The 27962-nt window shown below is 41.0% G+C and overlaps 1 protein-coding gene across 1 annotated transcript in view; it reads left to right on the top strand.

Moving 5' to 3' along the window:
• myo16 (myosin XVI) overlaps positions 1-27962 on the top strand; it is an 86617-nt gene that overhangs the window by 44957 nt on the left and 13698 nt on the right. Inside the window, exons 20-33 of the mRNA XM_030759016.1 lie at positions 316-387; positions 925-1066; positions 1709-1781; positions 7322-7474; positions 7982-8182; positions 9557-9632; positions 12101-12297; positions 13420-13500; positions 14574-14779; positions 23220-23322; positions 24123-24219; positions 24331-24604; positions 26150-26457; positions 26632-27870. Of these exons, the coding sequence (XP_030614876.1) occupies positions 316-387; positions 925-1066; positions 1709-1781; positions 7322-7474; positions 7982-8182; positions 9557-9632; positions 12101-12297; positions 13420-13500; positions 14574-14779; positions 23220-23322; positions 24123-24219; positions 24331-24604; positions 26150-26457; positions 26632-27870 (3222 nt within the window). The remainder of the gene's footprint in view (positions 1-315; positions 388-924; positions 1067-1708; positions 1782-7321; positions 7475-7981; positions 8183-9556; positions 9633-12100; positions 12298-13419; positions 13501-14573; positions 14780-23219; positions 23323-24122; positions 24220-24330; positions 24605-26149; positions 26458-26631; positions 27871-27962) is intronic.

The raw sequence follows: 27962 nt of genomic DNA on the forward strand, positions 1-27962 counted from the left end.
GGCTAGTGATGTCAGCAAAGGGTTGCTGTCACCTGTTTACGCTGCTTGTTTATGGCTTCTGCTCAGAAATCCAATGATGACTAATTGCTGCCAGCTCCATCGATCAGTTAAGCGGGAATCAGCTGTAGCAGAGTTCAGCTTGTTATGCTGTCGGTGTGATATCATCATCAGAGCAGCGGGCTGTGGGATGTTATCAGCACTGCCTTTCTGATGCTCAGTTAATGTTTAATGGTGTTATTTTGATGTTTTTCATCCTGTCACTGTGTCACTGTCATTTACTCTGCCTCTTCTCTTTCTCTTTCTCCCTTGCAACAGTTGCTGGATTATTGCAGGTGTCCTCCAGTGACTTAAGCTCCGCCCTCACTTCTGATGTTCAGTATTTCAAAGGTATGGCTTTAGCAGCCTTTCCAAGTTCATGATTCACATTATTTGCATCAAACCATTCAGTGAGTCCTGGTGCTATATTGATGTGGGCATTGTCATCCTGGAAGAGGCCACTCTCATCAGGATGGAAATGCTTCAGAAAGGTGATCACCCAGAACAACTTTACTATGGATTTGCAGTGACCTTTCCCCCTAAAGGGGCAAATGGACCCAAACCATGCTTGTAAAATACCCCTTACAGCATATCCTTTATTGTAGGGGTCAGGTTTTAAGGGTTTGCTGTTAATATGTCACCCATCTGTATAACGTTTATGGCCTGGAAATCTCTTTGGAACCCCCGAGAGAGAGAGAGAGAGAGAGAGAGAGAGAGGGCAGATGGACAGATGCCTAGGTCCTTTTTCAGAAAGAAATAGTCATAGTCCTGGGGAGATTTAACCTTTTAAAGAAAAGACAGTGGAAAATAAAAATCAAACTTACTGCAATTGTGCAATAACCATGTCTGTCGACATGCCAGAAATTGTATTTTGTCCCCTTCGTGCAGGTGATGTGATCACTCGGCGCCACACAGTAGAGATGTCAGAGCAGTACAGGGACCAGCTTGCCAAAGCCATCTATGGGCGCCTCTTCAGTTATCTGGTCAACAGTATCAATGACTACCTTCAGGGACAGGATGACACAATCAGGTATAACTGTGTGTGTGCCATGTGTATGCGCATGTGTGTCCAGTTGTGTTTTCATTTTAATTGTACACGACAATAAAGAATCTTTGGAAGGACATACTTTCAAAAGCAACCACTAATTTGGGGTAATTAGAGTGATTAATATGAATATTGTAACGCGGCATTTAGTTTAGAGTGGAAATAGACAATTCAGTAGGCATCTACACTGAAATCAGTGTACTGAACAACATGGAGGACACACCCAAGGTTTTTATGGAGGCCTCTCACACACACACAAACTTAGATCCACACACACCCAGGTGAAGGACATAGGATCCTTGGTGTTGTTGATGTTGTGAAGTGTTATCACACTCTGATAACCTGGTGTAGATCTTCTGGAATGTGTTTGTGAGCTGCCTTGTTTACACACCAGCCACAGAATGTAATAAATTTGTCAACCACACACTCATGGCACACCCCCTTCAGATTTTATTGCATACATATGTGTATACGCACGCATGCACACACACACACACACACACGCGCGCACGCACACGCACTCACAAGCATGAAATTTCTTGTTAGTGACACAAGCAACACTTTTCTCATGTTTTTCTCAGGAAAAATGAAAGTGGCCGTTTTATAACATTCACTTATCTCTTCCAGTGATCCTGCTTGGGAAATTGGGATCTTGGACATTTTTGGGTTTGAAGAATTTCAGAAGAATGGATTTGAGCAGGTCAGTCAATTCAGTCATTAAAAAAAAAAAACTAAAAAAACCCATCAATATTATGTTCCCTTCATGCTGTGTGATTATTTCTCCCAATCAAGCCAAATGTGTCCCCTGCAGCCACACTGTGCTACTGAAATATCTCCAAATAGTGCTGTATGTGATCCTTATCAAATTTTAAAAATATTTGACGCTCTTATCTGTTTTAGCCCGGACATTTTTGTCTGTAATTGTAATGAATGTGGTGAGGTCTGTGGCTGACTGTGGCGTGATTTTCATCTGTCCTCCAATGAACCCACGGCTGACAGTGTCTGTCTGTGCAGCATGTTAGTGTAATAGGCAGCCTCAAACCAGTATGTATTTGAGGCAGAGTGTGTTTTTAATAAAATACTACTTTGTATATTTGGCATCACATTACTTGTCATTACAGACTATTGAATCAAGTTCATCCTAATCCAGAATAGTGGCTCCCATTTTTTTTTTTTTTAATTTGTTTTTTGCACTAGATATTGTAACATTAGTCTCAGGCTGTATCAGTCGCATTATTGCATACTACCAGAAACAACAGCATTATGTAAATAATTCCACATTTAAGTAAGTGCATGACTTTTAGTCTTTATTAATGAGTAAGTTTTATCAAAATGTGTTATATGTAATATTAAGAGGCCTAGTAATGAACGCAAGCAGTGGTGTCCCTGGAATTAGCAGACAAACTACTTCTTTTTTAAACAGGTTTTTGAACCTCCTGCATTATACATTTGAGGTGTGATTATTATAATTATTATTTTTGTGATCTCTTGTGCCTCCAATGGTGTAGTGGTTAACACATTCACGAGACAAGTGAAAGGTTGCTGGTTCAATTCTAACTGGAGTCAAACACCCCCCTTTTGGGATTGTGTCAGGAAGAGCATCCGGTGTAAAACTCTGCCAACTCAAACATGTGGAGCTACCTGCTGTGGCCTCCCCTTGTGGCAAGGGAACAGCTAAAACTAGTGTGCATGTGTACTTTTGCATATAAACATACTGTACATAGATTTGCATACACAGGCTACTCAGCATATCTGCTATCTTTACTTTATAGGTTATAATGTCTGCAAAGTCCAACATGTGTGGCTCTATAGAGTTCACCTGCTATGGGTTGTAAATCTACCATGTACCATCAAGTATGCACTGTTAATAAACTACTTAGTTGTAAGACCAGCAGGGATCAGACAGACATGTGTGTGTATGTGTGTGCGTGTGGTGTGTCAGAGTGTAATTCATAGTGCTCAAGAGGCTAAGTGCTCATTCCTGCTACTGAAAGCTCACACTTCCTCCCTGTGGAGCTACTAGTTTTTCACAGCTTTTATTAAGAGAGTGTCTGTTTGTGTTTGCTTTGTGTGTGTGTGTGTGTGTGTGTGTGTGTGTGTGTGTGTGTGTGTGTGTGTGTGTGTGTGTGTGTGTGTGTGTGTGTGTGTGTGTGTGACTAAGATAACAGTGGCTTAACCCATCTGGATTTTTTCCAGTCCAAGTGGAGGTGAGGCATTGTTTCACCTTTCCTATATAAGTCATGGAAAGTGCCAGAAAAGAAAAGAAGATAGCAGGATAACAAAAAAAAAAGGGGGGGGGGAGAGAAAGCTAGAGATCTACTGTATGTCTGGCACTGGGTGCGTTCTTTCAATAGACTCAACCCACAGAAGAGAGAAGAGGAGGGGCATGTTCTGGATAAATAAACACAACGACCTCTTACAGTAGACGTGGCACTTAAGTGACAAACAAGCTCTGACATGTTTGTACACACATGCACACATATGCAACAACATACACAAGCATGCTCCACATGTGCAGATGGATCAGGGTCAGACTTGTTAATTAGAACTGTGTTGTACCGGCTCAGCATTTTGCTAATGAGCTGACTCAATCAACCACCTGCTGGGGCTATGCTGTTAATGGGCTAAACTACCTTGAAGAAAAATAATGGAAGAAAAATGGGACACTGTCCACCTGCACGATAAAAAAAGCACTATGTTGCCAAAAGTATTTGCTCGTCTGTCTTCACACACATATAAACTTGAGTGGCATCCCATTCTTAATTCATAGGGTTTAATATCATATCGGCCCACCCTTTGCAACTATAACACCTTCAACTCTTCTGGGAAGGCTTTCCACAAGATTCAGGAGTGTTTATGGGAATTTTTGACCGTTCTTCCAGAAGTGCATTTGTGAGGTCAGACACTAATGTTGGACAAGAAGGCTTGGCTCACAGTCATTCCAAAGGTGTCCTATCAGGTTGAGGTCAGGACTCGTAGGCCAGTCAAGTTCTTCCACACCAAACTCACTCATCCATGTCTTTATGGACCTGCTTTGTGCACTGGTGTGCAGTCATGTTGGAACAGGAAGGGGCCATCCCCAAACTGTTCCCACAAAGTTGGGAGCATGAAATTGTCCAAAATGTCTTGGTATGCTGAAACATTAAGAGTTCCTTCACTGGAACTAAGGGGCCGATCCCAACTCCTGAAAAACAATCCCACGCCATAATCCCCCCTCCACCAAACTTTACACTTGGCACAAATGAAGTCAGACAAGTACCGTTCTCCTGGCAACCGCCAAATCCAAACTCATCCATCAGATTGCCAGTGATTTGTCACTCCAGAGAACACGTCTCCACTGCTTTAGAGTCCAGTGGTGGTGTGCTTTACACCACTGCATCTGACGCTTTCCATTATGCTCGGTGATGTAAGGCTTGGATGCAGCTGCTCGGCCATGGAAACCCATTCCATGAAGCTCTCTGTGCACTGTTCTTGAGCTAATTTGAAGGCCACATGAAGTTTGGAGGTCTGTAGTGATTGGCTCTGCAGAAAGTCAATCGCCTCAGCATCCACTGACCCCGCTCTGTGATTTTTCGTGCCCTACCGCTTTGTGGTTGAGTTGCTGTCATTCCGAATCTCTTCCACTTTGTTATAATACCACTAACAGCTGACTGTGGAATATTAAGTAGTGAAGAAATTTCACAACTGAATTTGCTGCACAGGTGGCATCCTATCATGGTACCACACTGGAATTCACTGAGCTCCTGAGAGCGACCCATTCTTTCACAAATGTTTGTAGAAGCAGTCTGCATGCCTAGGTGCTTGGTTTATACACCTGTGTCCATAGAAGTGACTGGAACACCTGAATTCAATGATTTGGATCGGTGAATGAATGCTTTTGGCAGTATAGTGTATATCAAAGCCTGTTGATGATTACCACACATTCAGCAAATCAGCTTTTATCCCGTTATTCTATAATCATTGTGATATTTTTATCTATTGGAGCTGTTTTCGTCTTGGACTATTCCAGTTATAGTACACACCCCTCCCAAAGTTCCGTAACAATGAGGCCAATCTCTTTATTTTTGCTGTAGACTGAAAGCATTTGGGTTTGACATAAAAAAAAAAATCAATATGAGACAAAAGATCAACATCTCAGCTTTTATTTCCAGGTATTTACATCTGAATCTGATGCAGTTTAGAAGATATCACTTTTTGTCTGAACCCACCCATTTTTCTTGTGAGCAAAAGCATTGGAGCAGATAAACTTAAAATCGATAAACGTGAATAAGACTTAATATTTAGTCACAAATCCTTTGCTTCCAACTGCATCAAGCCTGTGACCCACTGACATCACTAAACTTTGGCAGTCTTCTTTTTTTACACTTTTCCAGGCTTTCACTGCAGCCTCTTTGAATTATTGTTTGTTTTGGGGGTTACTCCCTTCAGTCTTCTCTGTAGTGGGTAAAATGCATGCTCTATAGCAGTGGTTCCCAAAGTCAAGTCAAGAGTGCAGCAGCCCATTTAAATAACAGAAAATCCCATGGGGCCCCTGTCTCCCCGGTTGTCCGATAGTTTTCACTTACTGTATCAAAATACAAGAGAGTGATGTATTTCCTTGAAAAGTTGATTCAAAAAACATAAACAACAGGCTGTTGGCTATAAATTGCTAATACTACCCAGTCATATATAAAGTGCTAATGCCAATATGTGACCCACTTGCCACTGGGACACAAATTTAATACAAGAGCAGAAAATTTAGGTCAGAGTAATGAGTAATATCACAAACTAACCACCTTCTATTACCATCTTTAATTCACTTTTTATATAAATAAACACACTTATACAAATATGTAACTGCTCATGTGAGTAATTTCAAACTGAATTTCTGTTATTACTGCACCCCCCACCCCCCGCAGTATCTTCGACCACAGCCCACACTTTGGGAAGCACTGGCCAGTCTAAAGCCTTCCACTTCCTGCCCCTGATGAACTCCTTTGTAGTTTTGGCAGTGATGAAGGATCTCCCAATCAGTTTGGTTGCATCTTTCTTTCAATTGACAGACAACTACTACTATTGCCACCATGCGTGACATCATCAATGAAGATTAATAAGCCTGTCCAAGAAGAAGCCGTGCAAGCCCAAGCCATGGCATTATCTCCACTGTTTCACAGATGAGCTCGTATGTTTGGGATTGTGAGCAGATCCTTTGTTTCTCCAAACTAGGGTCTTTCTTTACAGCACTTACAATTTTTAGGTCATCAACTGCTGTTGTTTTCTTTGGTCTACCTGTCCGACATCTGTTACTTAGTACACCAGTCAGGACTTCTCCAGTTCATTCTAAACAGTTGGACTGGCTCTGGCCAATGTTTGTGCGATGGCTCTGAATGATTTTCCATCTTCTCTTAGCTTCACCCACAGACTGCTCTCTAGTTTTCATGTTGGTCACTCCTCTGACTATAAATGCACAGTCTGCACAGGCGAAACCCAAATCTGAAACTGAGCGTAGACATTTAGTGGTATTTATTGTTTGAATAATCAATGTAACAGGACACATCTGGGCAACAAAACAAACACGTTCCAATACTTTTGCTCAAAAGAAAAATGAGTGGGTTCAGACAAAAGGTGTTATCTTCTGAGCTGTGTATCAAATCCAGATGTAAATACCTGGAAATTAAATGTTGATCTTTTGTCTCATATTCATCTTTTAATGTCAAATCCATTTTTTTCAGTCTACAGCAAAAATAAAGGGACTGGCCTCACTGTTCTAATACTTTTGGAGGGGCGTGTAGCGGCTGGCTCTGCCTTTGAGTGGCACTGCTTGGACTTTGGCCGTATTTTTGATTGAATTTATGATGCTATGGATATGTATGTAATAAAAGTGTTTCTTTTTAATAACTTCAGCTAAGTCCTGGCTATTTAAAGCAGCACTAAATACAAGAAAGAGAAATAAGCATGTTATTATGTTGTTGTTGTTGTATGGTCCTGATAGGATTTACTGGGAATCCCATTTCCTGGGATTAAACCCTAGTCTACACCGTGCTCAAGGTGTCACTATGTACATTTGTAATAATATATGGGTCATCTCCTACAAGAGAAATCAGCTTGTTTATGCCCCTGTCAACATATTGTGTCCAGCATTTATGTGTGCATTTTTAAAAAAATAAACATTCAGCAGCATCTGTCTGGTGAACTTCAGTTATGTGTGCTTAAGAGTGTTTTTACATGTTGGTGTGTGTGTGTGTGCTGTGTGCATTCCAGCTGTGTGTGAACATGACCAATGAGCGGATGAGGCAGTACGTCTCTGAGGTGCTATTCCAGCAGGAGCAGGCTGAGTGTCTGCAGGAGGGCATCGCCATGGAGAACGCCCGCTCTCCCAGAAACCACCCAGCCGTTCTGGACTTCTTTTTTCAGGTACTGTATGTTTCTGGTTTGGACCAGTCCAGTCTGGTTTGGTTTGTCATTATGCAACAAGCCCACCCAGAGCTTTGACAAAACCTTTGGAATGACAAAGTAAAATTTACACATTTCATTACTTATTTGCAGTTTTATTGAAAATAAGAAGGTTTCCATAGTTAAACTCTTGAAGTTTTGTTTGAGACAAAAGGCAAAAACATTACATGGTCAAAAAACTGACAGATGATGACTGAAATCTCTTCAAACATAACCAGTATATGGGCTGCGCAGATGCCCCTTGCCCAGCCTCTATACTCACTTTCTGCCTGTAATGTCTCCATTATAATTGGCCAAGAAATCACTAAAGCAAATAATATCACTGAATCTCTTTTATGTCACAGGAAAAGTGTATCATATCTGGATAGCTGGAAGTGTCAGAAAATATGGATTGCAGTTATTGTCAAATGCTTTGTAAATATCACCAAACTAAATGATAATGTGAACATCTGTCTTTTCCTCCTCCAGAAGCCTCAGGGGCTGCTGTGCGTGTTAGATGAGGAGAGCCAGAGTCTGCGGCCATTAGAGCAGACCTTGTACAAGAGGCTCTCTGCCCAGCTGGACTCCAACCCAATTCACGGGCTGTCTCTCACAACCAAGGACGGCAATGGGAACCCCCCTCCGAAAGACCAAGGCCCGGCCTTTATTGTCAGCCACTATGCAGGACAGGTCTGTGTGTATGAAAAGTGATTTTATTTCAGTAGGTGATACAGAGGATTAGAAAGGAGGAAACGAGGACAGATTTGAATAGGATGTAGACTGGAAACATGGTTAGTCCAGATGACATACTTGTGGAGGTATGGAGATGTGTATGTATAGAGAGAGGGCAGTGGACTTCTTAACAAGAATGTTTACCACACCAGTGACACCAGTTTTCAAGAACAAGGGTGAAGGGTGTGCAGAACTGTGGTCACTACAGAGGGATACAATTGATGAGCCATACCATGAAGCTATAGAAAAGAATTGTTGAAGCTAGGTTAAGAAGAGAGGTGACAATCAGGGAGCAGCAGTGTGGTTTCATGCAGAGAGAGCACTACAGATGCACTGTTTGCTTTGAGAGTGTTCATGGAGCGGTATAGAGAAGGGATTTTTGGATCTAGAGAAAACATTTGATAGGATGCCAAGAGAGGAACTGTGGTACTCTATGAGGAAGTCAGCATTAGCAGAGAGGTATGTGAGGGTGGTGCAGGATGTGTATGAGGACAGCAAGACTGTGGTGAGCTGTGTGGTAGGAGTGACAGATGGTTTCAAGGTGGGGGTGGGATCGACTCTAAGCCCCTTCTTTTTTGCAGTAGTGATGAACAGGCTGACAGATGAGGTCAGGCAGGAGTCTCTGTGAACTATGATGTTTGCAGATGACACTGTGATCTGTAATGAGAGTAAGGAACAGGTAGAAGAGAGCCAGGAGAGTTGGAGGTATGCTCTGGAGAGAAGAGAAATGAAAGTCAGTGGAAGCAAGTAGCTGCAGTGAAGCTGCAAGGAGCGGAGGTAGTGACGGTAGCTGAGTTTAAATACCTGGCAGTGCACAAGAGAGGCAGAAAAGAGAGTGCAGGCAGGGTGGAGTGGGTGGAGATGAGTATCAGTGGTGATTTGTGACAGACGGATAGCAGCAAGAATGTAAGCAAAGGTTTGCAAGATGGTAAGACCTGCTAATATATATGGTCTGGACATGGCAGCACTAACAAAAAAACAGGAGGCTAAGCTGGAGGTGTCAGAGCTGAAGATGCTCAGATTTTCATTGGTAGTGACCAGAATGGGCAGGATTAGAAATTAATACATCAGAGGGACACCTCAGGTTGAGCAGTTTGGAGACAAAGGTAGAGCGACAAGGCTGAGGTGGTTTAGGCATGCGCAAAGGAGGGATAGTGGATATACTGGACAAAGTTCAAAAGAATTGTGCTTGGCCCGTTATATTTGTATCAGTGGCACATTTGTGACATATAAGCTGACTTTCTATAGTGGAAGAAATTTAAATAACAATTTCTTTTTTATACTAGATAAGTATGTAAATGAGTGTTTATTAATGATTTGTTTTTCTGCCAGATTTCATACAACCTCACAGGATCACTCACAAAAAACAAGGACTCTCTGCCTCAGAATCTCCTTTTTACAATTAAGTGTAAGTACCCAATGAATAACACACATATGAGCACATTGTGGTGTCAGCACAGGCTTCATTACAGAGATGCACTCTTGTGCAAACAAACAGTGCACAAAACCACTCGTTGTCTAAGTGTGGTTGCGTTTGTGCGTGTGCGTTTCATCCCATATGCAGCAGGCAGCACCGTCTGTGTGTATATTGTCTATAGAAGGTGCCAGATGTGAGGTGTTGTGGTTAGCAGGACACAGGGACTCGTTGTGTGACTGCCAGGGTAGCCTCGCGTCCAGCAGCCTAATTGCTATAATTTCCATGATGAGGCTAATCTTCTAAAGGCTAGCCCGTCTCTCAGACTTGGATGTTATCCCTCCGTCTGAAAGGTCGATGCATCGCGGCCTTTCATCCACACAGAGACGTAAACAATGTCTCTCTCTCTCTCTTTTTTTTTTTTTTTTTTTTATCCTTATAGGTGCCATACCCTCCTGACTTTGGGTTTAAGCCTTAAAAGCAATTAGGATGAAAGTGTAGGGTATGTGCATTATCACGTAAAACTGTAGGCAGTTAAAGTAGGGTGAAGATGATCTGAAAAAGATGTCTTCAGTTAACTTAATTAAAATGGAAGAACCCAAACAAAAAATGAACTGAAGAATAAATGAATGAATTTTTTTTTTTTAAAGTGGAATTTGAGACTTTGCTCATTTGATTATGCACTCAAAATTAAATTTTGTATTGAAAAAAAAAATGTGCATTATGTTTGCATTTGCTTTTTCTATGAATATGGATGAATATTTTTAATGTTTGGACCTTTCCATTTTGCAGAATTGTCTTATGAGGTTTAATTACAAAGATAATAGGGTTGTGAAGCTATTTTAGGCAACTACCAATAAGATTTGTGTCAATATAAGTGTTTGTGCACAAAGACTGTATGAATAATGGTCATTTTCCCCTGTTTATTATAAACATTATAAACAAATATTGAGACATTGCAGTATACTGGTTCATGTTTCTGGCTAGCCTTAACCTTTGTGTGCTCTACGCAGAAGCACTCACTTAAGGGTTTAATCCCTCTTAGTGGGGGCAACAGCTCTTATTCTTCTAATTTTACGTGCACTATGCCACGGTTCAAAAAATAGGAGCGCAGCAATGCTGAAAAGGGTTACTCGTTAAATGTAATAGGAAATAAATTGCTAGTTACCCTGTTAAAATTGCAAAAATTGATGGCATTATTTTAATTAGTTTATCAAAGTAGTGTAACTTAGAATTACTTTTTGATTACTTTTATAATTAATTTTTTAGAACTTGACAGTAAAGTGTAAAAGTTGTCTGCAGACGCAACTACCTTCACTGCTGGTTCATTTTATACCGTACAGCAGTGTTAGAGACATGGTTTGCTTTCAGAAAGAAAATATTGTTGAATTTTCAGCACTGCAGGGTGTTCTTGTCCTATGGCATGGTCATCTGCCCTGCAGCAGCCATGGCAGACTCAGGTCACTTAGAGCAATGTGCATTGATTTGTTTGGCAGACAAGGGGTGGTGTAAATTCAAAGCAATAAAAACACAATTTGAGTGCACTGCCAAGTGAATGAAGACTACTTAGGCATACAGACAGCTCCAGTTAAGCCATCCTACCCTTGATGATCTGTCTATAAGTATACTAAAGATAAGCATTTCTGCACATCAAATTTTTTTTTTTTTTAATTGTGAGCTTGTGTATTTAAATGTAATGCCTTTACAAACATCATCAGCTGATTAGTAATTGTGATTTGATGTTGAAGGGTTGTGAATCCTCTTATTTTTCTTAAGAAAAGTTACACTGAAAATGAAAACAAAACCCTGAATCCTGAGGTCTGCTTTGTCAGCAGTTGATTTGATTTCTATTTTTTTTTTTTAAATGAGTCACAGAACCTTTTTAATTAAAAAATTGTTTCCAGATTTTTCTTTCAAAATAGAGTATTGATCGAGAGAAAACTACATGGATTATTCAGGTGGTCGAGGTGATTGCTGTAAATGAAAGGGCAATTAACTTGGAGCTTTTAGTAATTAAGTCCTGAAATGAGTTCTGGACTCGTGATTTTTCTTTGCTTACTGCACTTACCTGCCACCATCCTTTACCACCTCTCCCTCACTTCTTTTTTTTTTCTGCCTTTCCCAGCCTTTCAGATTAGAGCCACACACCCACGTTCACACACATGTTGTTTGGCTTTCTGAATGAGCTCATTGTTGTTGCAGACTGCTCCACGTGTTATAGAGCGACATGGTCCACCCCCTCTTGTTGCCTAACTGATTGTTGTTTACATGTAGCCTAATTTTATGCATCCTCCCTGCTTTCACTCCTCCGCTGATCTTTTTTTCTTTCTTTCTTTCATTCTTTCTTTCTTTCTTCTCACCTCTCCTTATTCTCCTCCACCCACTTTTTCCACCAATGCTATTGCTTCTCTTACCCTTATGCTTTCCTCCCTCTCTGCATGTATGTGCTTTGTGCCCAACAGCCAGTGAGAGTGTGTTGCTCCAGCAGCTCTTCCAGTCCAGGCTTACTCAGACTGGTTCTTTGGTGCCAGCAGCCCGGAGCTGCATAGGGCTGAGGGGGCCTAAAGCTGCCTTGTTGCTCCACAGGATACCTTCAGTCTCCCTTGTCAGTGCCAGTTCTATCCCCCAACAGCCCCGGAGGTACCATGATCTTACCAAGGTACAGTACATTGCACACAGTGGGATGAGCCCACTGCTGTAGTTACACCCTACCCTTAAACCACTAATTTGTCACCTGTTCACCTTTAAAAAGAATTTAGCATGGACCACTAGATTTAAGTAAAAAAAAACAAAAAAAAACAAAAAAAAACAAAAAAAAAAAAATATATATATATATATATATATATATATATATATATATATATATATATATATATATATATATATATATATATATTATGATTACTCCCATTGCAACTACATAATATGAAGTATAGGACTTGGTGACACAATCACCTAGAAAGGGACACAGTCAGTCAAAAGCCCTGCTGGAAAGTGACTGCTAAATCAATCGATGGAAAAATAGGGATGGTATTTTTAGAAAAAAGGAAAAATAATCTAATTTAAGCTTCTTCCCACCACATGGCTATATATAAACATCTGGGAATTGGATTTGTTTGTAGAGCCGCGCAAGAGATAAAAAAAAAAAAAACTCCACAAGAATGTATACACATACACATGAATTTAGGGCACAAGTGTGCTTAACCACTTTACTCAGAACATACATCATTAAAACACAAAAAGTACACCCGAAAACAATATTCATTATGTCCCAAGTCTCTTCATTCAGCTATTCCTCCCTTTTTCCATGTCTCCCCCTTCATTTGATCTGCTTTAATGTTTTGAAAGCATAGTATAGAGGTGCGCATAGGTGATTTCTGGTTGTGTAACCTTCAGGAGGCCCTGTCTGCTGTCTCTGTGCCTCATTAACCATCTAGACCAAAGGCTTATATAAGACCCCCTTTCACCTCACTGATCTGTCCCAGTAGCCTTATACGGTAACAGTAGGCAATATTGTTGCACTGCTCAGTGTGTAACCCTGTAAATACACGGTAAATGCTGCTGGGCCTTGTTCTTGCATATGAGACCTCACAACTGTATCTGAATTCTAAATATGTTCCATATGTGATTGCAAGCAATCAAAGACATCAAATTGTTTGGATTAAGACTACACAAATTTGGTAATATGTGTTGAGAATGTTCCATATTCCTCAATAGTCCCTTAAAGTAAGAGGTTTATCTCTCTTAACAGTTTCTCTCTATTTTCTCTTCCCACCTGCAGATCTTGAAGAAAAAAGGCTCCAGCTCCTTCCTCCAGCGACTAGAGCGTTGTGGACCCATCACAGTAGCTGTCCAGCTTAGGGTACAATCTCCTCCCATTGCATAGTTCTTCCAGTTGCAGTTGCATTTTTTATTTCAATTTGTTGCAATTGCATGTTGATGCATGAAATCAGTATAAAAACACTACATATCCAATTCTGATATGTATTTCCTGCATAGTTACTTGAAAGCATCTGGATGACATCTTACATAAATACAAACATATGTTAAAACACAGGGATTTATGTGAATCTTGTCACCAATCTCAAGCATTTGCAAGAATGCCAAGCTAAGCCCTATTTAAACTAGATTGCTGTGATTTCATAACTATGTAAAGCAACAAAAATGATCAGTTAGAGGAGAGTAGGGGAGCAGCTTCTTGCTGGTGACGCAAGTAGCCTAAAATGTGGTTCAGAGACGCAGTACCTTTGGTTTGAATGAAACCAGTGTGTTGCACAATCAGGGTTGTGGACTTGTGGTCAACGAGTCCCTCTGGGAATGGCAGGAAAGGAGAGAGTGGGCTGAAGAATGATGCTGTACCAAGCCAAACATGAAGCCCTCCACATGAATGAATGAACAATGAACAAAAACCGCTGTGTTCTGTGGGCACGTATCTGAGTGTGTGCATGCACATGTTTGGAGGGAAGACAGTTATGTGAATGCTAGTAGTGACATCCAAATATGAGGGGTGAGGTATTGAGCATTGGAACCGAAGGGTATGCAACGCATAGACTGACGTCAGTTTGACGAATGGCAAAAACACAGATGCAAGTGTTTATGCATCTATGTGACCTTGAATGGAGCATCTCTGAATTCAGGAATTGAAGAAAAGCTCTTTCTCACTCACACGCCTTTAGAAAGAGCAAAGAGCTCTTTGTGCTTTTGCTTCCTCCAGAGGCAAAAACACACCCCAAAATCAGACCACTTTGTCACAAACACATTGTGATCTTGCTCTATTTGGTGGCAGCTCATACTTTGAGTATCAAATGAAGTCAGAGAATCCTTCTTTCCTATCTAAACTACTTAACAAACAAAAAGAACCACAAGGTTATTGTGATCCCAACACTAAAAATATTCATTTGAATGCATCTCCTCTCCTTTTCCTTTCTCCTCCAGAACACACTGTCAGAGTTGGTTAGCAAACTGCAGGCGTGCACTCCCCACTTCGTGGAGTGTGTGCGACCCAACTCCAGTTGTCAGCCAGACAGTTTTGACAGCTTCCATGTGTCTACCCAGCTGCAGTACATCGGGGTGCTTGAGATGGTGCGCATGATCCGTTATGGATACCCTGTGCGCCTCTCCTTCCCAGGCTTCCTGAGCAGGTCAGTGTCAGAGCAGAAGTTAAGAGTGCTGCAACTATCAAAACGGCTCCTCTAAATTTACTGTTTTGTGTCCATATGCTGATTCATTTTATGACCACATCTTTCTCAGCTCCCAGCTGCTTCTTATAAGGAAAGGTCTTAAATTTGACAGATTGCTCTGCTACTTTTCTTTGTCTCTCTCGCTCATCTCAGTTATACCAAACTATTACACTCCCAGCAGGTCGCTGTAACCTATCTCTTGATATGTTACACATCCAGCAGGTGAAAGTAGGCTGAAAGTTTCAGAGCAAATGAATCTGCAAAATCAATGCATGGGCATATACCATACATCATTGCGAGTTCACAAGCAGACTGACACATTAGGAATGAAAAGTCACTGCAACCCTTATTGTTACAAGTGCAGTGTGACCCAGAATGTCTTTTTTTAGGTATAATTGGAGACCATTCCTGCTAATGAATGCCACAGACATTTCCCATGTCAGTGTGACACACACAGGCATTAACCAATTGTGTGTAAGGTCACTTTGTCCTGCGCTTGACAGTTATTTTTGACAGTTACTCCACATCACCTGACTTCCCTTACTATCTACTACTACCCCCTTTTCTTTAATATATTTGCCTTTTTGTGTGTTAGTCATTATACCTCTTTTTTGAGAACCTGAGAGATTAATGTAATTTTGACTTCCGCTTCTCCATTTCTCGATCTCACTTCCTCACTTTCACAGTTTGTCTAATTGTCTCAGTCTTTCCAGTCTTCTGATTCTGAGAACCAGTAAAATACTGAGAGGATTTAGCTCCAACCACCCCTCACCTCCACCCACCTTCTCTCTCTCATCCTCAGTCTGTCTCTTAGACTCTCTCTCTCTCTCTCTCCCTCACTCACTCACTCACTCTCTCTCTCTCTCTCCCTCACTCACTCACTCACTCTCTCTCTCTCTCTCTCTTTTTGAGGCTAAAGGGATTAACATGAACATTCTTGGCAGATAATGAGAGACGACAAAGCGGGTCACATGACCCCTCAAAAGTTTCCACTACTTTGGTGTAAACATCACCCCCCACACTACCCTCCTGCCCACTACCCACACACACACACACACACACACACACACACACACACACACACACACACATACACATACACATACACATACATACAAACACAAGCACAGCACCTGGCAGATGCAGACCAGCTTCTCATACCTAAATTGAAAGACTAGATGAATCAAGAACCTTAGTTTTACTAATGTCACTACTATTGAGTTTTAATGAAGATTTCTTCTAGTTGTCAAAACTTAATTATAAGACATTAAAGAAAAGCAATGGTTGTGTATATAATGGTGTGTTTAACATCAAAGTAACAGTGTACATTAATTTTTTCTCTTTCGCAGTAATGTAACACATTACACTAAATTCAGTACTGTATTGTGCTACAGTTACTAATCAGTTTTTCTTACATGTGTTGCAAGTTCTTCAATTACCTGCAAAATGGGTGGATAGGAAGTCAAAACAAACATGCCCTTTTGCAGTTGCACTGTAATCAGCTAACTTTGGTAGGTGGTTTCATTTATTTATTCATTTTTTAAAAAATTATTTTAGTGGACTGGTAAGTAACGCTTAACCACTAAAAGGGTTCTGAAATAAGAAAAATGAAAGCAGCGAGTCAGACAGCTAATGTTAAAATGTCTGCCACTGTAATTATTGTGTTTAAATGTTATCAAAGAGCAGAGGTAACAATTGGCACAATTTGATAAATAGCATGTTAAAAATAATTCAAATAAAATAAAGGGTTACACAGTAACAAGAGGAGCCTATAGAGAACCTATAGAGCTCATCTTGAAATAGCAAATATGTTTGGCACAACAATGCATTCAGATCACAGTTCTGTTTGCAAGATATGCCAGACATGACAGGCAAAAAAAAAAAAAAAAAAAAAAGAGCAGAGGTAAGCAAGCAATATTTGCAGGAGAGCCTTAAAAATACATACAATGCTGTGATCCCACTTTTCCATATTAGATACAATGGTGAGTATGAACAGAATCTCCTGTGGTAAATCACAACGCACTGTGATACACAGTATCAAGAGGCTTCAAGGTGGATGTAGAAGCAGGCATATATTACCACATTTAACCACAGACAAAATTATGGATGGTACAATGATCTTACAACTTACAAATCCAATCTTTGTCTTTAATTTTCTTGAGTTCTTAAAAGTGAGTCTAGCATCCAGCCAGAGTATGGAGGATTTATAGCTTTCAACAATATCAATCTTATGACCATGAAGGGTTTAAATATAGATTGTAAGCTGCATACTTTTAGGCACCCTTGTAAATATCATACACTTTTATAAGAATTTAAAAAAAGTTTGTGTGTGATTAGTGATTTCTGAAATGTATCAAAAGCAGACTGTAGATTTACAATGGCAAGATGAAGGGAAGAGCCAGTAGCATATAAAATAGTGTCATCTGCATAAAGAAGTACATTAGAGTTTTGGGTGGCAGAGATAATATTTTTTATGTGCAGGGTTAATAAAAGGGGTCCAAGATTAGATCCCTGTGGAACACCTTTCCAAATGACAAGTGGACATGACTTGAGACCTTTGGAGTTTACTCTCTGAGATCTTTCAGAAACATAATAATGAAACAATTTAAGGAATTGTTCATCTGAGAATCTTTTTTTCTGAATCAAATTCATTTGATAGATCTATGAAAACTGCAGCGAAGGCTTCAATAAAATTACTATGATCTAAAACCTGACTGCTCTTGATTGTAAAATGTTTTTTGCTTCCAGATACACTTTCAATTGATACACTTTCAGTTAGGGACTCTAACACTTTAACTAGGCAAGACAAATTTAAGATGGGGCAGAAATTATTTAAGTCACTAAGGTCACCACCTTGATGCAGTGGGCAGACCTGTGCAGCCTTCTAGATTTTTGGAATTTTACTAGTAGCAAAGAAAATGAATATATGATATAGCGATCACCACTGTGGGTTTAGAATCCAGCTGCTGTGGGTTTTTTCTGACATTAGAAGCAAAAGATGAAAATAATCAAAGGAATTTAGAATTTAGTCAGAGGTCTTGTTTAGTGTATGTGTTTGTTTGTTTTTTTATTTGCTCATACAAATTTACCTTTGTGCATGTCATTACTGGATGTGTGTGTGTGTGTGTTTTTAATTAAAGTAATGCTTAATTTAAGTGGCTGCCACTCACAAAAACACCAGCCTGCCCAGGCCATTTGCCTTTCGTCCCTCTCTCAGCTCCACTGGGTCCAGCGCAGACAGAGCCAATCTATGAACACTGCTTTGGCTGCTGATTTGGGGGTGGATTACTCTGCTGTCTTCCAGAGCTCTTTCTCACTTGATGTCTCATTCTTGCCTCACTCGCTCTCTCTTCTGAACCACTGTTTGTCTTTTTCTCTCAACATCACTACCTATTTCTCTCTTGTCCACACAGTAACCCCCCCCCCCCCCCCCCCCCCCCCCCCCACACACACACACACACACACATTCTCTCATTCAGAAATAGACTCTGGCCCTAGACTAATCAGAATGGCAGGCCATTAAATTACTCATTATTCTTGACTTTGCTATAATCTCATGAACACAAACAGACCCGTTCCTACACACAAATACACACTCACACACTAGAGCCACGTGGGCCACTTCACTAAGTCAAAGTGGCAGCCTGAAGCGAATTACGTTAGTGTCATGGTAACCAGGGTGATTTACGATTAAATCTATTTTACTGTTTCTTTTATTTGTCTTTTATGATACCGTATGTGTTTTGTTGGCCGGGTTTATTTTCTGCCAATGTGTAAGGTCAAATAGAATCATTTGAACCTTGTTTCTTCCAACCCCAGCCCCTGATCTGTGATGCTCTTATCATTTCTTCATTTATCTAAAATTGGATGGGAAAGATTTGCAGAGTGAGACACAAATGCAGTCCACAAGGATAAAGGTCATTTTTAAATATGAGTATTTCCAAGTACATCTTCATTACCTTGCAATGACAGATAAAAATGCACATTTCTTGGTAGTAGATGGAAAGCAATTTTTCAGTATTACCACTGTAGACAGATATTATTGACTAAATGTTGTCACCAGGTAATGTGTCTGAGGAGCAGCTCCAGAAGTAAGAGTTTAACTTACAAATGCACCACCATTACCACCTTTGTGATGCTCAGTCAATGAGGTCAGTGACAGACCTCTGGTCACAGTGAACCACGTTAGCGCAGTGTAACCCTCCATTTAAGCTCTTTTAAAGGAGTTTATTTCACTTCTTTGACTCCACATGAAGCCCCCTTAGGTCTTGTTAAAGCAGGGACCATCGATGGTTTTCATATCCTCATTGGAGAGGTCATGGGTTTACAGAGTTCCCTTGTGTTTTATGGGCCCACAGGGACAGCGTGTTCGGTCTGCAGAACTGGTATTACCATACAGAGAGAGGGTTAGGGAGAGTTCAGATATAGCCCACTTCTGTAAATCAAACACATCCCACATCCGTATACACACACATACTCACTATTGACAGCACAAGTGGTTTATGTTTCCAGCCATCTGCTTGTTATATATGCCTCATCAGCAGAGTGGCGTCATCAGCTGGCTCTGCCTCCCATCAAGAACAGAAAAGACAGACCATTCTGCTGATCTGTTATTTGTTATTGCTAACTCACTTGTACAAATATGGAAAATACATGTACATATTTTCATATCTCAAAATAAATGGCAAAGCCATTGTCTGAAAGATGGAAAAGATCAAGATAGAAACCAGGGATAATTATATATTTGCGTGAGGTCCAGTATTGCAGATTTTTTAAATTTTAGGTGACAAAGAAGTTCATTAGTTTCCGGACAAATTCATTATATTTAGCTTTAGCTCTCTGTTGCATGGAATAATAGTTATAAGAGGTATTTGGCATAAAATGACAGCTAAATGTATAAGACATTTGTATTAGACATGGCAGCTAAATTGAGTAGGCCTATTAATACAAGTCAGAAAAGGTAATAGTATAATTATAATGTGTAATGATCACTGTAGTACACATGAACACTTCTGTATCATTTCACTTTCTTTCGTGTATAGCAGTATTTAGGTTTTGTCCACAAAAGAATTGACATCACAGTAAGAAAACCACAAGTATTAATGATATATTTGAATCTCACTAAATTTAATTTCATTATCTCACTGTCATGCCTTACTAATATGCTCATTATTATTCACTATTATACTGTGACTCACCATTATATATCATTATGTTAGTATAATGTAGAATGACAAAATATATAATATAGTAAATTATATTATATGTTATTATATTATAGTTATTCACTATTATACTACTGTGACGTTAACAGGTAGAAATGGAGGCTACAATCCTGACTGTTCATCACTCGCTTTGTTACCTGTGGAAGATCAGGCTCTGGCGGCTGGGCTGGGGTTTGTGTACACTCAGCTATAACATCACTCTGGGCTCTTCGCTAGCTTTGTGTTAGCATGCTGTCTGTACAGATGTTTGTAAAAAGCCGAAATATCACTAGACAAGAAGGGCCTGTATCCGGAATGCTCCGTGGCAGATCCGACTTTATGGATCTGCCACGTATCCATAATGTTTCCAGAGAGAATACATTAAGATCTGATCTGTCACAGCTGTTTAAATGGATATTATCCGGATATTATCCAGATATGTAACGGATGTTCATTCAGAGTTTGGATTTTTCAGGGTCCAATCTTGTCCGTTTACGGAGAAATCTCCCAAACGTGTCCATCAAATATCCAGTGCGCATTCGTCGGGGTATTGTCCATATCTGTAACAGATACAGAGGTATCATACCTGGAATAGTACCATATTTTAGGGCTTTCATTCCAGTGTATTGTGTTAGCAGCATTGCAGTTGTTTCAGTCCTGGACGCAGTTTGCACTTTACCATCATGTTCTTTCATGCAATAAAACCAAAAGTACACAAACACATGAACCAAAATCAAGTGATTGTAGCACAAATGCACATTACAAAAAAAAAGCATGTTTAATGTGTTTTTCTCCCATTCTATCTATCTGGCATGCAGAACCTTTGTAATGCAAGTAAGAACATAATTGTAACTATAATGTGATTACTGAATTTAGTACAACAACCCGTTACATTACTGGATTACTGTCAAATGTAATATGATTACAGTAACTCATTACTTTAGATTCATGCTACACCCAACATTGTCTTCAGGAACAGTTCTCAAGGCTTCTTTGGATGTTTGCTGCCTTTTGTTCTGTTCTCTGTCAAGATGATCCCACACTGCTTCAATAATGGTGAGGTCCTCACTCTGAGGAGGCCAAGTGATGATTGATAGTGTTCTACTGTGGGTTTTTTCTATCCATGTATGCTCTTACTGCCTTCACAGTGTGTTTGGGATCATTGTCATGCTGAAAAATGAAACCATTCCAGATGGTATTGTATGATGAATCAAAATATGTTTGTACTTTTCTGCATTCATAATTCCATCAATTTTGCACGATCCCCAACACCACTGGCTGAAGACACACACTGTTGTACCTCTCTCGTGACGTCCTCCGTACATATTGATGATGATTTGGCCAAAATTTTCAAATTTGGATTGATCACTCCATCAGACTTGTTGCCACTGGTTTTCCATCCAGTTTTTGTCTAATGTGGCATACCTCAGCCTTTTCTCCCCATTTTCTTTGCTTAAGAATGGCTACTTGACAGCCACCCTTCCATTAAGACAATTTCTGAGGCTTCTGACAGTAGATGGATCAACTGAAGGGTCAGATTCATCTCTCAGGTCCTGTGTCAGGTCTTTGTTGGATTTTTTTTCCTATTTTTTAAGGTCATGACTTTCAGATAATGTTCATCTGCTGTATATAGTTTTTTAGGACTTCTTTTACCTCACACTTATCCGGTTTCCTCAGATCATTTTAAAGACACACTGCTGAGATATGTCACTTTTTCAGTGAATACCTCTTTAGGAATCACCTTGTTGGTGCCAAAATACTATTTAACACGTGTCAAACTGTGTTCTCTTTGGCATTTTTCATAGATTGAACTAAAGACATGGGAACAAATGATGTGTTTTTGCAACAGGCTGCTAGTAACAAAGAGCCTGAAGATACAATTTAAAATTGTTTCTTTGCTAACTTGTCTGTTATGTGTAGACACAACACTGTTTCATCCCTTTAGTTTAGGTGCTTTATCTGCTCGAATGAGTCACGGGTCAGTGTTACGTGGCTTAACAAACAAACAAAAACATTCCTCTGAAAATAATCAGGTACAAGGACTAGACTGAAAATGAGTGAAACACAAACATGCAATGTCCAAAGAAGAACAGTGAAAGACCTTGAGAAAGGCTGGAGAACTGTTGTTCAAGACCATTTTAAAAAATGTAAAAGTCTGGCTCTTAGGAAGAAATGAGGAGTGACACCTACTTTTGTACAGTACTGTATGTCAAGTCAAATGTCTGCATGGAATAAGCTTATTGTATTTACTGTATGGTTTTATAGTATGGTTTTCATTTATATTGTTCCAAAGAACATACTTCCAGTTATATTTCAGTGATTGACGTGTGCACCTTGTTCTGTAGATTTGTAAACACTGGGACGAGATTTGCCAAACAGTGACAAGATAAACAGTGCAGTTAGAATATTTACAACTCATCCACGTCCGTATGGCATCAAGTATGCTCCAGTGCATAACAATCCGCTATGTAAATATAGATTATTACTGAAGTCACAGGTAAAATGATTTATTTAATTTATATTCTTAAATTGTGTTCCATATAACTTCAGTAAAGACGGGGAAGCATTTCTTATTGTCCAAAACAGTCTTTCCTCATTGGCAGCACAAACTATATCGCAAAATCCTTCTGAGTGAAATAAGGAAATAGGGCAAAGTGACTTACCAGTCAGCTGATGGCTTTGTTATAGGTTAAAGTTCAGCCAGTCACAGCACAATAAATATTAATACGTTAGTTAATACAGTTGTATTACAATTCTATTCACACTAATAATGTATGCAGTTGCTGCTTAGTCTTAGTGGATGTTGTGTTTGTAGTACAGTCAGATTTTTCTGTCTGGTCAGGAAATGTATTTTATAATTCCTAATCATTCAGAATTTCTACCATATCTGAAAACATCTGCAATGAGGTATATTAACATCTATACTCACTTTTATTACATTCTCTTCTCTCCCCACTGTTCCATGTATGTAAATAAAAAAAAACTGACTTCATCCAGCTGACCATTCATAACAATGGTTGCCCAGGACACTGCCAATAGGAACAGATGCTGTTTGGCTTGTCTTCTGTATGACCCTACTGACCCTTGAACCCATTGTTTTCAAAATAGGCTGCCTCCATGTCTTTTCTGGGATTTTAAGTTCAGCGTGTTTATCCCAGGAGCCCTCATGTTTTGTGTTTTTCTTTGTCGTGTTACAGATATAAAGACCTTGTTGTCCCAACATTGGGAGACAAGAAGAAACTGTCTCCAGAGGAAAAATGTCGCTCAGTTCTGCAACAATCTAAACTCCAGGGATGGCAGGTGTGTTTGTGTCCAGTGTCTTTTTCTGTCTCGATCAGCAATGAAAGATTTGCCAAATGACTTAATCCCTGACCCTCTGTTTCAAAGATCCCATGGAATCCTGACAACTTGTTCCAGCTGTCCCACCTCATCAGAATTCCACTCACGCGCGCACGCGCACACACACACACACACACACACACAGCAGCAGCACGAACCCCTCCGACCCCCCTCTCTCCTGTCTGCTAGACTGCTGTTGTGTCTGAGTGTGTGACCCCACAGGTCACACATGCATACGCACTCCTCCGCAATGCCCCCCAGATACTTTTGATAAAGCCCTGCCTCACTCGCACACATACACACACACACACACACACATACACACACTACTTCTACAAGTAGCTTGTCTTTGAATGAGTAGGGGCTATCTGTGGAAGCATGTCTGCCTCACAATTCCTTGCACCTGGTATAGAGTGACCTCGGTCACCCCTCAAAAGCTCCCTATGTCCTTAAAGTGAATGCATTATCAGCATGCAAACCCACACCCTATCCACACTCCACACCCACCTATTATCATAAATTACTGCTACATCACTGGTCTCCCATTGCTCAACTAGCAGGTTGCACTCTTCTGAGATTTCCAAAAGAAAACATCCTCACAGGGTCTTCGGGCTACTCCTTTTAGTTGATATATGTGTGTGTGTGTGTGTGTGTGTGTGTGTGTGTGTGTGTGTGTGTGTGTGTGTGTGTGTGTGTGTGTGTGTGTGTGTGTGTGTGTGTGTGTGTGTTTTATCCAATTGTCTTTTTCATTGTCTGCATAGATGGGCAGCAGTAAAGTGTTTCTGAGATACTGGCAGGCAGACCAGCTCAATGACCGCTGCTACCAGCTTCATAAAAAGATCGTCACCTGTCAGAAAGGTAATGCCCAAGACCACAAAACAAACCATCTACCAGCATGCTCTTTTAGACTTATGTGTCACTCCATGACACCCCTGATGGCTTTGTCTTCATTTCCACCCTATGCCTCAGTTATTCGCGGCTGGCTAGCCAGGCAGACCGTCCACCGCAGGCTGTCGTTACAACACAAAGAAGAGTGTGGTGTGCAGCATTTCCTGCAGGGGGCAGAAGACATGGGGCTGCGAACCTACGACCAGCTGGTTATCCAAAATGCCTCTGACATTGCAAGAGAAAGCGACCGCCAGCGCTGCCATGGCAATAGCCTGCTCAACACCCTCGGCAGTAGCCCACCCCTTGGCGAAAGACCTGAGCCAGTGGGGAAGGAGGAGGATCAGCCAGTCAGGAGGTAAAGACACACTAACACATCTTACACACTTTTATTCAGATCCGGAGGTAGTCATCAGATTTTCAAATATTTCACTTGATTGTGGATAGATTACTGCTATTCTCCTGATTAGAGCTAATTTTAAAAATATGGATATTTCTTCATTTTCCTTGTTGGGGAAAAAAAAATTGAAAACATACACTGACATTTTCTGACATTTTATAGACACTGTGATCAATCAAGACCATAGTCTCACTAAGATAGAACTTTCATTACTCACTCTAATAAGATTCATATTATGAGGTGATGACCTCATAGTAATTGTACCGTTATTTAGCCTGGAGAATAACAATCATAGTTATTTACAGGATTTATGACTTTGGGAAGGAATCATTTGCCTTCATAATTGCATATGTTTATGCAGCAATGTGCTTGTGTGTGGCCATGCCAGCACAGCATGTGCTTTCTGATTAATGATGTCACCGTATACCTGTGCTCTGCAGTCTTTTAATTGTAAGTTTCATGATGGATAGTCAGATAATGACTTGCGTTATCAGATTGTTTTCGTATTGTGTTGCTCCTATGGAATACTATCCTTATCTCCACCTCACCTCAGTCTAATATACTAGCATATTATACTTGGAGGAAATGAAATAACTTTGGAGGCCTGACTTGGAAAGTTTAAAAGTAAAGCAATAAAAAGCTTTTTAGAGGTGTTGCTAAATAAAGTACGTTCATAATACCTGAAATGTGACTGGTATTTCAATACAATTAAAGCCACAAGTGTGTGCATGTACAATATTCTTGTGCTTTCTGTGGTATGCTTCATAAATATGTGCATTATTTCTATATATTATTTCTTTGTCTGCAGACAAAGCAGTGCTATATCATTTGTATTGATTATTGCTGCTGCTACAGAAAAAAAATTCTTTCATTTCTCTTTGATAAATAACGGCGGCTAAAATCATGACGGGACAAAACGTTTTGACAAAATGAGAAATTCTTCTGCATTTATTTCAGTTTGATTTGTTGAAGCGCATTCCTAAAATTCATTTTAATGACCGAGAGCTGAAAGATACCGGAGAGCACCAACTGCAGTAGCGATACAAGAGGCATATTTTCTGTAAACTGTTTCTTTGTGTAACGTCTACTAACAAATCTCACCTTCTGCATTGCGGAGGGGATAAAAAGGCACCTACATGCACACGTTCCCCCAAAATTCAGCTACTGCAATTTCACTGCAGACTTTAAAAATGCCTCTCCTGAGCACCTAAACAAATGCTTCACGCTCACCTCTGACCCCGGACAGGACAACAGATGGCTCACCCAGTTTAAGCCAAGGCAATATCAAATTGATAGAGATTATGTTTAATCTCACGGGTTGTTTTCCTCCTTTTGGCCAATTTTTCTCAGATCTCTGAAATGACATTTGATCTAAGCATATGTTGAGTTTGATTATACTGATGATCTTAATTATGAAGTTAACTCAATCAAAAAAGTGGTCAAACAACCATTTTTGTTCTGTCTTTTAAACATATATTCATTGTTCCTTAAATCCATTTGTAGAGTGGTGGAGAAAAGCGCGAAAGCTCATGAAGGGCCTCCCAACGGAGGAAGTCGAGTCATTCGCCACTTTCGTTCCAGCTCGGTACCCACCCCCCTCGCCATTGAGAACATGGTCCATTCCTCTGCCAGTCCACCCATCAAACCAGCCTTGCAGCAAGTTGTCCATATCAACGACGACGGAGCAGGCGGGGGAGGTCTTTCCTCTCCTCGCAAGCAGCCTCCTCCCAAACCAAAGAGGGACCCCAACACCCGCCTGAGTGCATCTTATGAAGCAGTTAGTGCAGGCTTGACAATGGCCGCCAAAGAGTGCTCCACTCCAGAGGGGTATGCTTCTCCAGCTGGAAGCCCCCCTAAATCCCAACTGTCCCCCACAGACCCAGCAGGTAAATCAGCTCTACTGGACTATAGTTGATATAGCAGATGGCAGTGTCTCATTTCTGTTACATACTGATTTGACTTTCTTTGTTTTGTTATTTCCTCAGCCTTGTCCAAGCCCCGTCCCCACAGCGATGACTATACAACTATGAGAAAGGTACCACCCCCGAAACCCAAGCGCAGCCCCAATACTAAGCTGACAGGCTCATATGAGGAGATTAATGCTGTAGCACCCCAACTCCATCAGCTGCGCCCAGCTGATGTAAAGTTGGCCCTGCTTTCACGTGGTGGGGGATTTGGAGGCTTGATGCAGAGAGCAGCCTCTATAGATGCTCCACAAGGTGTGGCATTAAGCCTGTTCAAGGGCCAAGATGAAGAGGATGTTTACATAGAGATGTTGGGGTCCCAGCCGCGGGCACGAAGCCTCCAGGAGCCACCCGATAGCCCAGAGCAAGCCGACTCAGAAGCTGTCTACGAGGAGATGAAGTATTTTCCTTCTGAAGAAGGTGGAACTGCTGCCACTGTGGTCACCAAAGCAGCCAAACTGGAGGCTCTAGGACTGAACTTGGTGGGACTGGGGACATCCCCTCCTCAGAGCGCAGAGACCAAACGAATGGCAGTAGGGGTGACTGCTGCTTTGGACATTGCTCACTCACATAGCACATCAAACAATGGAGCTCCCAAAACCCAGCATGGAAAAGATGGCAGCTGTGACATTCCTGCACCTTTCCCGAACTTGCTTCCCCACCGCCCTCCTCTCCTGGTATTTCCACCCTCCCCTGTCACCTGTTCTCCTGCTTCTGATGAGTCACCCCTCACCCCCCTGGAGGTAAAAAAATTGCCAGTGTTTGAGACAAACCTCAACTATGCTACTGGGCCAGACAGCCCTCTGTCTCCACAATATGCTCGCCAGAGGGCTGATTCTTCCCCAAGCCTCACGGTTCTCATGCCAGAGAAGAAGTCTACACCTCCACTCACCCCTCCACCTCCACCTCCTCCCCCTAGTGCCCCACCTCCACCCTACAGACCTCCTTCACACTTCCCCTTCCCACCTGAGGCCAGCTTCCTGGCTCTGACACGAGCAGCATCTGTCACTGGGAGCTCAGATTCCCCCAAAACATCCTCACAAAGGGCAGGTGGGGAGCCACTGGGGAAGCCACCTCCCTACTCCCCCGTGAAGATGTCTCGTCCTGAACCTCGACGAGCCCACTCATGCTCCTCATCTCCCCTGCTGTTCAACCCAGCCAACGGCAGGCCCCTGACCAGCCCCTTGGATGAACTCAACACCCTGTTCAGCTCTGGACGCAGCCTACTGAGGAAGTCAGGCCGCAAGATGAGAGATGGAGGTCTGTCAGTAGACGCATGCTTCTCAATACATGTGCATGCACATTATAAATTAAAAGCTCTTACCAATCTTTCCTTTTTCCTATAGTTATTG

Source organism: Archocentrus centrarchus, chromosome 21, assembly GCF_007364275.1.
Source record: "Archocentrus centrarchus isolate MPI-CPG fArcCen1 chromosome 21, fArcCen1, whole genome shotgun sequence".
NCBI classification, from domain to species: Eukaryota; Metazoa; Chordata; class Actinopteri; order Cichliformes; family Cichlidae; genus Archocentrus; species Archocentrus centrarchus.